Consider the following 14,450-nt stretch of genomic DNA (forward strand, 5'->3'; position numbering starts at 1 on the left):
GCCAGGGGACCAATGAGGAGGAAAGCTACCCACCTCCTGACAGAGAGGTGACACATTCAAGATGCAGGATGAAATGTAATATTTGGAAATGGTCAAATTTGTTTTGTTTGGCTCCGCACATCTGTTAGAAGAGCTTGGCTTTGGTTTTGTTCATGAGGGAGGGGCTGGGGGGAGGGGGACGACAAATGCTCCTTGATTTAACAAAAGGTTTTTTTTTTTCCAAAGGGGAGGTTTTAAAAACTCTTTCCTTGATCCTGGAGGTCCAGAGATAGCCTCAACTAGTCTCAGCTGTTGAGGACAGTTTACAGGAGGCCTCCCAGAGGCATAGATATCTGCAAGATGACTTGCTGAGAGATCTAAGGTTGGTGGCTGGTTGTAACAAAGGAAGAATGTGGTTCTATGTACTATCTTAACAAAATCTTACTTATGAAACACAGATCAGATAGCCTCTGCTACCACCCTCTGGGGGTCAGCTAGGTGGTGTAATGGACAGAGCACCTGGACTGGAGTCAAGAAGATCTGAATTCAAATCCAGCCTCAGACACTAACTAGCCATGTGACCCTGCGCAAGTCACTTAATCTGGTTTCCTCATCCATAAAATAAACTGGAGAAGGAACTGGCAAAACACTCCAGTATATTTGTCCAGAAAACCCCAAGTGGGATCACAAAGATCCCATACAAAGAGTCGGACATAACTGAAACAACTCAACAACAACAACAATAATCATCTTCTAAGACTAGGGAGATAGAAGCCAAAAGCACGAGCCCTAGAAAAATCTAAGGTGCAAAGATAAAGCAACCCAGATAGCTTCTCATTTCTCAGAGTGAATACAGGGCCTGAGAATAACTGGACAATGTGAGTTTTAAAAGGTCACAATGTCAGTTTTGCTACTAAAATTATGGGTACTCTGATGAGTGAATGTTAGCACAGAGCAATACAAAAATGGATGGAAAAAATTACTACCCAAACTTTAACCTTGCCTGACAGGGAGAAGAAAAGAAGACAGGGACTAAGCTTCTTGGAATTAACACAAATGGCATTAAACAATGAAAGAGTGAACAATGGCTTTCCCTAGAAGTCCCTCTAAGCTGTCCTCATCCTAAGATCTGATACAAAAAGATAACAGGAAACACATCCATGCTGGTCCAGAGCTGCCTCCTCTGCTTCGTACTCTTCCAGAACACAAAAAGTTTCTCCATTTCTGTCTTTTACTTTCCCTAACTTTCCTGAGCCTTATATTCTAGACTAGGGCATCTGGGAGACAAGAAGAGACGGATTCTCAATTGTTAGCTACCAGGACATGTGTGTTAAGAGAAGGTCATCTAGTCCTGTGTCTTTACTGATCTGGAAGAAAGGAAAGGCCATGAGCATGGTGAGGACATTTCTGTATTAAATAGTAAAAAGGTTAAGCCACACTGGTAAGTAAAAGTCAGAACCTGGACCCGCTCCTGACATTTCTCACACAAAGGAGGCCAAAGAGGCAAACGGTTCTCTTCAAACTGGAAGAGAGTGGGTACCTCAAGGTGGCATCTCTTCTTGCCCTGCTCTTACCTCCACCTTCCATGTTCTGTTCGGTGTTCGCGTAAGTTCGGAGGAACTCTGCAAATGCCCCGTCTCGGTCCAGCAACTCCTGGTGCGAGCCCATTTCAGAGATCTTACCATCGCTCATCACAATGATCACATCCACCTGGGGCAGGTAGCTGATGCTGTGAGTTACCAATATGCGGGTCTAAAAACACAAACACAACAACAAAAACCTGACTAGACTCCATTAGATGCAGACAACCATTCCCACACAATGGTCAATTATAAAAGCCCTAGGACATAATGGACCAAAAGAGAAAATGGCCATCAGGGTCAGTGTCTGGAAGGAGGTATTTTGAAGTATAAAGCTAAGCAGGAAGGAAGACATTTCCCACTACTCCAGGAAGCCACTGTTGATTTCTGGCCTCCAACCTCAAACTCCACGGCCTACCACTCTCCCTACAGAACAAGTCAATCTATACAACTTATCGAGGTCTTGGCATGGAAATTTGTCCCTGAGGACTCACCACCATCTTTGCTTAAATTAGAAGAGAAAGCTCCCTTTGGCCATCCAGAATGAATGAATTGATCATTATAGCAATAAGGGATGGGAAGACTTTTGTTAAACAAGCTAGAGTTGGACAAAACTATCTTGGGGAGACTTACAAAGGAAGGATTCAAACCAAAATGATTAAAATCACACTCAAAAAGAAATGGAAAGCTAAGAAATCCTAAAGGGAAACACGAGAGAGAGAGAGAGAGAGAGAGAGAGAGACAGAGAGACAGAGAGATAGGTGACAGGGGTTTCCCTCTCTCCAACTCTTACTTCCTACCTCCTTGTACCACAATGCATAGGTTCTATGGTCCATCTAAAGCAATGGTCACTCTGTCTATACCTCTCTCCTTTATTGCAAAACCCCAACCCTTTAATACCTTGTTTTTTAGCATCCCCTGAGGGCCAATCACTTTTTCAAATATGTGTTTTCCCACATGGGCATCCACTGCAGAGAGGGGATCATCAAAGAGGTACACATCTGAATCACAGTAAACTGCCCTCGCCAGGCTCACTCGCTGCTTCTGACCACCAGACAGATTTACACCCTAGGAAAAAAGGTTAAAAAAAAATGTTTTTAAAGCCAAACTCTATACGAGTTCCTCAAGAAAAACAGTGAACTTGAAGAGAACAGAAAGAAAGCCAAAAGAAACCACAGACTAGCAGAACAGATTCAAAATTACATGTTGAATTTGTTATCCATTTTAAAAGAAAAGCAAGCTACTCATAATGGAAGTGCACAGTTTTACGCATAATCCTCTTCTGTTCTACTATGTATATGGGAGTGTTCATTTACTTGGTGTTTGTTAAGTTCAGCATAAAAAAAAAAATTGCCCCGGCCTCCAAGAAAAAAGAAATACGGTGAGCCACAAGAGACTCAGCTGTGCCCTGTTCTGTCTTTGAATGGAAGGGAGGGTCTGAATGTCCGTTCATTCACCCTGATGGAGGACAACAAACTACAAATAATCTAAAACTCATTATTTGGATTTAGAATAATACTGATGATGATGATGACAACGAGCATTTCTATAGTGCTTTAAGGTTCACAAAGAGCTTAACAAATAGTATTTCCTATTATCCTCCGGTGTTATTCTTAACTCCATTTTACAGATGAGGAAACCAAGGCAGACAGAGAGGTTAAGTGACTCATAGCAGTTATACCTGGACACCCAGGGCAGAATTTCTCCCTCAAAAGGGATAAGTCAACATCCTCTACATCCTACTGACCTTCTCTCCAATCTCCGTCCGGTCTCCACTGGGCAAGATATCCAGGTCTGGGAGTAATGCACAGGCTTCAATTACCTCCCTGTAGAACCGTTCTTGGGGCTGTCGGCCAAAGAGAACGTTCTCCTTAAGAGAAGCATTCTGGATCCATGCCTGCTGGGGGACATAAGCCACAGAACCCTATAAAAGGCAAAAGGGGAAGAATGAGAAACGGAATAATGGACAGGAGACAAAACACACACCATTCCTATCGAGCATCTGTAGAGTGTTCTGTATTCTACAAAACTTTTTTACACATTTATTATCTTAATAAATACTTTAAGGCAGAGGCGTCTAACACAGGTCAACAGGTCCAACACTCCCAGTGTTGCCTGAACCAGAGAAAATGTTTAATAAAACAAATACAAATATAATAGAGCACAGATAATGTTAGTATGTAGTTTTCTAAGTTAACATACAGCCTGCAGGGATCTGTGTCTACTGAGTTTGACACCACTGCTCCAGGCATTCCCTAGGAGGTAAGAGGAACAGTCAGGTGTATTTTACAGATAAGGAAATAGATAAATCATAGAAATTTTTTTTCGAGTTGGAGGGGACTTTAGCAGCCATCTAGTTCAATCCACCTCCAAAACTGAATCCTCATTAGAACAGACCCAACAAGTGGTCGGCCAGTCTCTACCTGAAGATGACAATCAAGGGAATCCCACTACCATCTTGGTGCCTAGGGACTCCTCACTCTGGAACATCCCTCTACCATAAGCATCCCCTTCTCCCTCTGATGAGTTCCTCTTGAGGCCTCCATTTCTGGGGAGGGATCCAGGGCAGTCAACTTTCATTCCCCTTCTGCATATGCTTCTGACTTTTGGGAACTTTTACATTCCCCCAAAGGACCTGCCAAGGAGCTTTGACCACCCCATCCCACTCTAATTTAAGCTTCTTTTTGTGTTTACTCTTCCCCCAATATAATGAAAGTTCCTTGAAGGCAATACTAGTCTTTCTTTTTGCACATTATATCTGTAAGCACTTAGCAAGGTGCCTGGCACTGAACAAGCACTTAATACGTACTTCCTGCCAGATCTGGCCTTGCCTCTAATGGTCAACAAATTTTTTTCTGACATCAACCTTACATTTGCCACTTTGAAACTTCTTTTGTTTTCCTTATTTAATATATTTTATTTTTTTCCAGTTACATGTTAAAATAATTTTTTTATATATATATTTTTTTAAATATCTGAGTTTAGGGCAGTTAGGTGACACAGTGGATAGAGCACTGGCCCTGAAGTCACAAGTACCTGAGTTCAAATCTGGCCTCAGACCAAACACTTGACACTTACTAGCTGTGTGACCCTGGGCAAGTCACTTAACCCCAACTGCCTAAAAAAAAAAAAAAAAAAAAAAAAAACCCAAAAAATTTATTTAAATATCTGAGTACCAAATTTTATCCCTCCCTCCCTCACACTTTGCAACTTCTACGCGTAGTTTCTACTTCAATCCTGTGGGGTCAAAGAGAACAAGATCAATCTTTTTTCCACAAGTGAGTTCTTCAAATAATTGAACACAATGATCATTTTCCCTTTTAGGCTTCTTTTTTTCCATCCTTATGGGACACGGACTCGTAGAAGGCCATTCACCACCTTAGTTGCCTGCTTATGGATGCTGTCTAGTGATCAATTACCCCTCTTAAGCAGAATTAAACCCAGTGCTTCATTCAAAGTCAGGCCAGCATCCAGTTTATCATCTACTTATACTTGGAAATTGTGTTTCTCTTGATGTAATCCAAGATCATGTTGGCTTCTTTGGCTACTACACCTCATTGCTCAATTCATGCTGAGTTTCCTGTCCACCCAAACCCCTAGGATTTTTCAGACAAAACTGCTGTCTACCCACACCTCCCCAACGAGGTGACAGGCCCACAGCTATTTCCAGGGATTGGATTTGACCTCTGCTTTCTGACTCTTTGCCCAGCATTACTTCCACTAGAGTATATGGCACTGCCTTCCAGATAGCTACTTCCAATATGACCATTTCAGTGGTGAAATCTCCATTAAGGCTATAACAGAGTTAAAACCTCATTAATGCAGCCTTCATTCAGAATTTAGGATAATTTGAGGATAATAAACACAAGTCTTGCCAAATAAAACATCAGAAATAATATCTTCTTTCATAAATTGCCCAGGGCTTACGTGCAAAGGGGGAAAAAAAAAACAGTCAAATATTCGCAACTTTTTCAAGTCCAAAGCAGGAACTCCAGCAATTCAGTCTTAGGTATTGAAGGCTTTTATGTTAATGATCTATTATGCTAAGTAAGCCAATGGCAAACTGGTGTTTTCCCCATTAGTTTACTTTACCTTTTGCCCAACTGTCTTAGTTTAGAGTGTGATTCTGACTCAATAAAAATTAAAAAGCATTTCTTTGGGGAAAAAAAAAAAAAAACACAGTAAAGCCTTATTCATTCAGATCCTGTTCCTGTAATTTTTAACTTGTGAACATTCTCTCAGGGCTGAAATTTATTTCACATTCCATAATCAATGAAGGATTTGATTCTTTATGGAGATTTCTAGAATCATCATAGACTCAAACATGTGGAGCTGGATAGGAATTTAGAGGTCAGTGAGTCCAAGCTCTTTATTTTAAAGGAGAGGAAAATGAGGCCCAGAGAGGTCATGCGACTTGCCCAAGGTCATGCAGCTAATAATAAGTAGGAGGGCCAGGATGTCCTGATGTGTTCTAGAATGAGGAGGCAGAGATACATATCAATTTATAGCAGAGAAGCAACACCCACATAGATGAGGCCATAGATTCAGTGGAGTAAAGAGGGTTTGTGAGAAAAGCAATAAAGTAGGAAAATAAGACTACAGGAGTAATGCTTAACCTACTTAAAGGAGAACACTTTCAAAAGCTATAAAAGGATACTATTAATTATAAGTCATAGGCAGCTAGGATTTACAGCTCAGAGATCATCTAGTCCAATCCCCTCATTTTGCAGATGAAGAAACCAAGGCTCAAAGGGGAGAAATGACTTGTGTGGGCAGTAAGCAGAGGCCAGATTCAAACCTAGGTAATCCAAATTTCTACTATACCACAATGCAAATGAGTCTCACATATTCATTATAGCAGCCCCTCGAAGGGCCTCTATTTGTAAGTGCTTTGTAACAAGCAGTTTGAAGTATTAGCGAGCACGGAAGGACAGCTAGGTGGTGCAGTGGATAGAACAACAGCCCTCGAGTTAAACACAGCCTCAGACACTTACTAGTTCCGGGACCCTGGGCAAGTCACTTAACCCTTTTTGCCTCAGTTTCTTCATCTGTAAAATGAGCTGGAGAAGGAAATGGCAAACCACTCCAGTATCTGTGCCAAGAAAACCCCAGATGGGGTCACGAAAAGTTGGTCATGACTGAACAGCAACATAGCACAGAAAGGAACCAATCAACCAACAAGTCACTTGCCCTCTCTTTGCCTCAGTTTCCTCATCTGCAAAATGGGCATAATAACAGCACCTACCTGACAGGTTTGTTGTGAGGAGCAAATGAGAAAATAATTGTAAAGCGCTTAGCACAGGGCCTGGCACATAGTAAGCACTATATAAATGTTAGCTATTTATTTAGTTAGTTGTGAAGACTAAAAAATGTAATATTTGTAAAGTGCTTTGCAAACATTAAAGTAATATATGAATGCTAGTTATTATTAATATCATAACATTAGTATTTACTATTATTATCATCATCACTACTATTATTATTATCATCATTACTATTATCATCATCATTATTCCCATTAGTATGTCCTTCATATTCCTGGTAAAAAGCCAGAAGGCATCTTTCCCCAGTTTTCTTCCGTGGAGTTATTCCCACTTCCCTTCTATTCTAGCTCCTAAGAATACCCAAACATACCTTGATAGACACGTGCCCCTCTATCTTGTCCATCTCGGCCAAGAGTGCAGACAGCAGGGATGATTTTCCACAGCCTACTTGGCCCAACACGGCGACCAAGGAACCTTCTGGCACAGTGAAAGTGATGCTGAAAGGAAACAAGAAGAAAAACCAGCATCTTTAGCCAACAAGACAGGCCAGGGGCTGGTTTAATTACCCTTGACCAGAAGGAACCAGAGGACTGCAAAAGAGAAAGGTGGAGAAACAGGATGGGATGACTATGAGAGCAGGCCTTGCATCTTAAAAGAGAGATTCCTTTCCTCTCTCTCCAATAAAAACAAAAGAGAGGCCTTCCTGACGGTAAAGAGAATCAGATGTCAAATGGTAATAGAACGTGTGACCGAAAAAAGTCCACTCCTCTGGGAATTTTTCAGAAATACCTGAGCAACTATCTGTCAAATCCAAATGCATTTTTTAAAACATAATATTTTATTTTTCCCCAATTACATGCTGAAACAATTTCTGAAACATTTTTTAAAAAGTTTTGAGTTCCAAATTCTACCTCTCCCTCCCCCTTTCTCTGAGATGGTAAGCAATCTGTTACAGTTTATACAATGTAATCATGTAAAACTAAATGTGTTTTTTTTTTCAGGAGACAAAAAGATCGAACAAGACCCTTTCGAGCCCCTTCTAGACTTTTCATTTTTAGAACCTGCTCGTCAAGCTTTAACGCTGAACGTCAGGTCTACGGTAGGCAAGAGTTAAGAAATGCACTGACTTTGAAAGAAATATGAACACACTTGACAAGCCACCCGCAGACAGGCTGCCGAGGGAACAGAGGTCACTTCCCTTAACACTGTGTTGCCTCATAAAGATAAGCAATTGAAAGGGAGGGAAATAGGAGGAGACAGGGGTGGCTCCAAGGAGAAAGCAATAGTTGGCCGGGCAACAGAACATCTTCAAAGGGCCCATTCTACTTTGCAGGCAACCAAAGTAGCCTATATGTGTTCTTCAACAGCAGGCATATACACAGATGCCTTCCAATGTGCATATTTCAGTCTTGCTAGTTTGAGGGTGGGAGGGAAGGGGTGAGACAGGAGACCATCCCCCTGCTACCACCCACCCAGTAGCAGGAGGTATTTTCAGTGACCCATAACAAACAGCCACAGCCATAACACATAGTAAGACAGTCAGGTAAGGTTAGCAGCAGAGTCTTGGGGTCAGGTCTGGAAAGCTTGCCCTGACTTACCCATTCAGAGTTGGAGGATCATTTCTCGACCAGGTAAATGTGGCATTTTTCACAATGACACTGGCACCTCCACCTAAAAGACAATGATAACAAATCAGCAGGGACCAGATGCGGTCACAGGGCCCAAGAGAAGCAAAAGACTTATCAAGACTGGGTCAGGCAATGTGGGATTTGGCTTCCTGTCTTCTCCAGCAAGCTGTGGCCACTGGAACCCAAAGAACTGAAACTGGTATGGATGAGGACAGCTTAGCAGAGGAAATCACACCATGCCCGAGAGCTGGGAAGGAAACATTATAACAGAGTTCCGGGGTACTCTAAAGACATAAAGTTTCACAAGCAGAACTATTCAACAATAAAGAAATTCACCCACCAAGCTGAAGTCGAGGGAGATTACTGATTAGAGATATCTGCTACATATGCAGAGATCAGCTGAGAACACAATTCCTACCCCAATCAGATGATAACAAGAATAACAGCAGCTCACATTTATACAGCATTCATCCACAGTAAGATTATAGATTTGAAGGAGGAAGGGGCTACAAAAGTCATCTAGCTCATCCCCCTCACTTTTGTTGTTGTTAAGTCGTTTTTCAGTTATGTCTGACACTACATGACCCCATTTGGGGTTTTCTTAGCAGAGATACTGGAGTGGTTTTCCATTTCCTTCTCCAGCTCATTTTACAGATGAGAAAACTGAGGCAAACAGGGTTAAATGACTTGCCCTGGGTCACATAGGTAGTAAGTATCTGAGGCCAGATTCGAACTCCAGGACTGGCATTCTATCTACTGTGCTCCCTAGATGTATTTCTCATAGCCACTTATTTATTTCCATTCCCAACTTAATGTAAGCCTTCATATAGTATTATCTGACAACACTAACCTCCAAACTAGTCTATTCTGTACCCCACTGCCAGATCAATCTTCATTGAGTACTGATTTCATCATGATCTTCTCAAAAATCTTTCTAAAAAAAAAAATTTCAAAAAACCATCAATGGTTTACCCATTTACCCACTTCATAAAACGTGAGCTTCTCAAGCTGGCATTCAGGGCCTTCCACGATCTGGTGCCAGCCTACATTTCCAAAGTTATTTCTCACTATGACCCTATATGAATTCTCTAATCTACAAAATCAATCTTCCCTGCCCCACTCCCCCATTATCCCCCTGTCCCATCAAATGAATATTCCTACTGCCATGCTTCAGGCCCATACTATGCTTTTTCCTCCTATTCCAGCCCCAGTTCTGAGGTCCAAAATCATCTCATCCTACCCTAATTAATGCAGTTCATCCTCATTTGTCCTTCACCTAAATTCCTATGGCCATGACTGCTTTCGACACTAATCTTAGAACTTAACCACATTCTCTGTTATATTAGTATTTCTCTGTGTCATGAAGTAAATCTCTTTTCAATAACCACAGAGTGATGAATTTGGAGTCAAAGGACTTGGGTTCCAAAGCTGGCATTACCAATTACTAACCTTTTTGGGGCTTAATTTCTTATCTGTAAAATAAGGAATTTGGCCTAGATGGTCCCTCCCAGCTCTAAATTTGTGACGCTGTGAACTAGATGATAGGAAGCTTGAGGTCAGGAACTATGCTTTATACTCATCATTTCTTATAGACTCAGTAAAGTAATAAGCATATCCCAGGCACTCAGACATCTGTTCAATGAAGGAAGGAATTTTCTATGCAAAATATGTATCTCATTTGATAAAGGAAAACTAACTGAAGAACTTACAACTAAACCTAAACTTTTGTTACTAAAAAATTAAGAAAATAACAAAATATTTAAGAAAATTAAGAAAGGCTCTATGTCCTGTAAAACAGGGGGAGGTGCAAGGTCAGGCTGACAACTGGTATCTAGTTGCAGATGATGATGACGATGATGATGATTGTGACAATGATGATGACACTCATATAACAGCAGTTTAAGGCTTACAAAGCAGTTTACAAAGATTATCTCTTTTGATTCTCACAATAATTCTGTAAAGTAGATGCTATTATTGTCCCCATTTTGCAGATGGGGAAACTGAGGCTGACTGCATGACTTGCCTAGCATCACTTCACCTGCATACTCCAAGAGTCTAGGGCAGGATTAGAACTAAGGTCTTCCTGACTCTGAATCCAGCACTCTGGACACTGTGTCACTTAGATGCCTTCTGAAGTTCACTATTAAAAAGTGGCATCCCATCAGTTGGGGAATGGCTGAACAAGTTATGGCATATGCTTGTGGTGAAATACTATTGTGCTCTAAGAAATGATGAGCAGAAAGGTTTCAGAAAAACCTAGGAAGACTTCTATGAACTGATACAAAGCGAAGTAAGCAGAACCAGGTGAGCATCGTACACAGTAATGGCAATATTGGCAATACTGTACAATGATCAACTATGAATGACTTTCTCAGCAATACAATGATCCAAGACAATTCTGAAGGACCTGTGATGAAAAATGCCATCCACCTCCAGAGAAAGAACTGATGGACTCTGAATGCAGATCAAGGTGTTAGTTTTACTTTATTTTTCTCGGGGGTTTTTTGTTTGTGTTTACTTTCATAACATAACTAATAAGGAAATATGTTTTGTGTGACTACACATGTATTATTTTAAGAAATTGCTTGCATTCTCAATGATAGGGGAGGGGAGGGAGAGAACTTGGATATCTCAAAATTATAAAAAAAACGTTAAAAATTTGTTTTTACACATCACTGGGAAAAATAAAGTATTAAAATTTTCAAAAAATTTTAAAAATTTAAAAAGAAAGATGCTAAGATAGAGTGGTGGATCAATGGAATAGGTTAAATAGGCAAGACACAGTAGTCAATGACTATAGTAATCTATTATTTGATCAACCCAAAGACCCCAGCTTCTGGAATAAGAACCGACTCTTTGAAAAAAACTGCTGGGAAAACTGGAGTATGGCAGTATGGCATACAAGAATATGGCAGAAACTAGGCATAGATCAAAATCTCACACCATATACCAAAATAAAGTCTAAATGGGTTCATGATTTAGATATAAAGGCTGATACTATAAGCAAACTGGGAGAGCAAGGAATAGTTTACCTGTTGGATCTATGGAGAACAGAAGAATTCATGACCAAACAGGAGATAGAGAACATTACAAAAAGCAAAATAAATAATTTTGATTACATTAAATTGAAAAGTTTTTGCACAAACAAAGTCAATGCAGCTAAGATTAGAAGGAAGGTAGAAAACTGGAAAAGAATTTTTATAACCAGTCTCTCTGATAAGGGCCTCATTTCTAAAACATATAAGAATTAAGTCAAATTTATAAGAACACAAGTCATTCCCCAATTGATAAATGGTCAAAGGATATGAACAGACAGTTCTCAGATGAAGAAATTAAAGCCATCTATAGTCATATGAAAAAATGCTCTAAATCACTATTGATTAGAGAAATGCAAATCAAAACAACTCTGAGGTACCACATCACACCTATCAGAATGGCCAACATGACAAAACAAGAAAATGATAAATGTTGGAGAAGATGTGGGAAAACTGGAACACTAATGCATTGTTGGTGGAGTTGCGAAATGATCCAACCATTTTGGAGAGCAATTTGGAACTATGCCCAAAGGGCTATAAAAATATGAATACCCTTTGACCCAGCAATAGCACTTCTAGGGCTATATCCCAAAGAGATCACAGAAATGGGAAAAGGACCTACATGTACAAAAATATTCATAGCAGCCCTTTTTGTGGTGGCAAAGAACTGGAAATTGAGAGGATGCCCATCAATTGGGGAATGGCTGAGCAAGTTGTGGTATATGAATGTGATGGAATACTATTGTGCTATAAGAAATGATGAACAGGTTGACTTCAGAAAAACCTGGAAAGACTTGTATGATCTGATGCTGAGTGAAGTAAGCAGAACCAAGAGAACGTTGTACACAATAACAGCCACATTGCATGATGACTAATACTGATAACCTTAACCCTTCCTGGCAATACAAGGATCTAAGACATCTCCAGAGGCCTTGTGATAGAAAATGCTATCCACACCCAAAGAAAGAACTATGGAAGCCGAATTGCTAATTTTTTTCTCTTCTGTTGAGTTTTGTTTCCTCTTTCTCATGGTTCCTCCTATTGGTTTTAATTTCTACTTACAACATCACTAATGTGAAAATATGTTTAATATGAATGTAAATGTATAGCCTATATCAGATTATGCGCCGTCTTGGGGAGGGTGGTGGGGAGGAAGGGGGAGAAAAATTTTAAACTCAAAAGCATATGGAGGTGATTAATGATAAATCAAAATAAATTAATAAAAGAAAGAAAAAAAAAAGAAAACCACTGGCTCTGAACTCAGAGGACATGGGTTAAAATCTCACCTTTAATGTTAAATATGTGACAAGGCATCTTTTTTTTTCAAATATTTCAGTCATTAAAATAAACTATTGAAAAAAAAAGATGCTAAGAAAAGTGGGGGGGGGGGTGCAGATTCATTTCAGTAAGTCAAAATAATGGTACCTAAAATGGACGTTTTAAAGCAAGGGTTCTTAGAACCTGGGGTCCACAGAATGCCCCCATGGCGGGGAGGGGAGCTAATGGATAGATTTTAAGGGTTCCAAGGTTAATGGATAGATTTTAAGGGTTCTGTGAACTCAGGTAGGAAAACAATTATATCTTTACTTCAGTAATTTGTTATCTGTGTATTTTATTATAGGAATTTAAAAACATTATTCTGAGAAGGGGTCCATAGCTTCACCAGACTAAACAAAATGATTAAGGATGTCTATAAATTACTCAAGAGAGACTCTGCACTCCGAGATTTTTAGACACCTCAAGGTAGTAAGCTTCAGTAATGAGAAACTTGCCCCCATTCTCCTCAAGTTTCAACCCACACAGTTTCATAGACAAATTTGACTTGAGAAGAGACAGCATCCTTCCTGTGCTGTGTAGGATTTGACTCTAGGCCGACAGAGAATAACTATAGTGCCAGGCGTAAAGAAGACTGAAACCTCAGTATATCTGCCCTGAGCTGGAAGACAAGACAAAGTGGGCAGCCTTATCCCTGTGATAATGTTCACACTGCAGGCATCCCTGTGGGATTGGGGAGAGGACGGAAATTCAACAAGGAACTAGCAACAAAACTCTCCATATCCCATTCTGCCCTCCTCCCTCCCCTTGGCATTTTCCTCTGTGCTAAGCAAACGTCAGGGTAGAGTTAAATTACAAAGAAAGCCAAGAAAAAGAAGGCGTGTGGAGGGGAGAAGGAGGGAGTGAAAGCCAGCGCATCCTGACACAGTAAGAGAAAACAAACACTCACCATCTTTGATAGGCTTTCTCACTATGCTGTCTGGCTCCAGTTCTTCGTGGGAAAGGAATATCCTGAGGCGTTTCAGGGAAACACTTGCCTAAACAGACAGTAATTATAGGTGGTGGTGGCTGTTCTTTTTAAAAATAGCATAAGATTTATAAGCTATTTAAAAAAAAAAAACCTTTGTAACAGAAGCTTTTCCTCACCCATCAGCCATCCCTCTACCAAAAAGTAAGAAAGGCTGTCAACAGCCCCAAATTTCAGTCTGATGGGCATGAGTTTTCTTGATGCCCTGACAAAAGCCCCTCAAACACTCAAATGTTTCTTTCGGGAGCTACCTCTGTGCTCAAAGTGCTTAGCCTTTCAAAATTCAGCCTGCCCAGCTACAGCAGAATTTGGGCAATTCATTCTGACTTGTGTGTTTATATATGGCTCCATTTAAGCTAGTGGTCCTGGATGTTCACTTCTAATGGCTTTGAGTCTATGTTTCAGTTCTTAAAAAAAAACCAACACACACAAAGCCACAGCCCTTGGTCACATTCATTGAGTTTTTCTGAAACTGAAATTTGCAGGCAAACATATAAGACAGGGTGAAACTTTGGTTAAAAGTGTGGAGATGCTTCTGAAACTCTAATTCAAGTATCTGGGTCTTCATCTACGTGGCCACCTCTTTCAATGATACAGAGGTCTTCCTTGGTAGATGTTTCCACAAGTTACTTATGTGGGTGAGAAAATTTAAGACCTGATGG

The 14,450-nt window shown here is 40.3% G+C and overlaps 1 protein-coding gene across 4 annotated transcripts in view; it reads right to left on the reverse strand.

The window, feature by feature from the left end:
- The window catches only part of ABCC1 (ATP binding cassette subfamily C member 1), a 138,693-nt gene that overhangs the window by 37,419 nt on the left and 86,824 nt on the right, over positions 1 to 14,450 (reverse strand). For all 4 annotated transcript variants that reach the window (XM_027839204.1, XM_027839205.1, XM_027839203.1 and 1 more), the window contains 6 exons: positions 13,711 to 13,798; positions 8,422 to 8,494; positions 7,194 to 7,320; positions 3,307 to 3,483; positions 2,460 to 2,627; positions 1,554 to 1,731 (listed from right to left, as the gene is read on the reverse strand). In XM_027839204.1, the coding sequence (XP_027695005.1) occupies positions 1,554 to 1,731; positions 2,460 to 2,627; positions 3,307 to 3,483; positions 7,194 to 7,320; positions 8,422 to 8,494; positions 13,711 to 13,798 (811 nt within the window). The remainder of the gene's footprint in view (positions 1 to 1,553; positions 1,732 to 2,459; positions 2,628 to 3,306; positions 3,484 to 7,193; positions 7,321 to 8,421; positions 8,495 to 13,710; positions 13,799 to 14,450) is intronic.

The sequence above is a fragment of the Vombatus ursinus genome, unplaced genomic scaffold, assembly GCF_900497805.2.
Source record: "Vombatus ursinus unplaced genomic scaffold, bare-nosed wombat genome assembly UNPS02014832.1, whole genome shotgun sequence".
Taxonomy (NCBI): Eukaryota; Metazoa; Chordata; class Mammalia; order Diprotodontia; family Vombatidae; genus Vombatus; species Vombatus ursinus.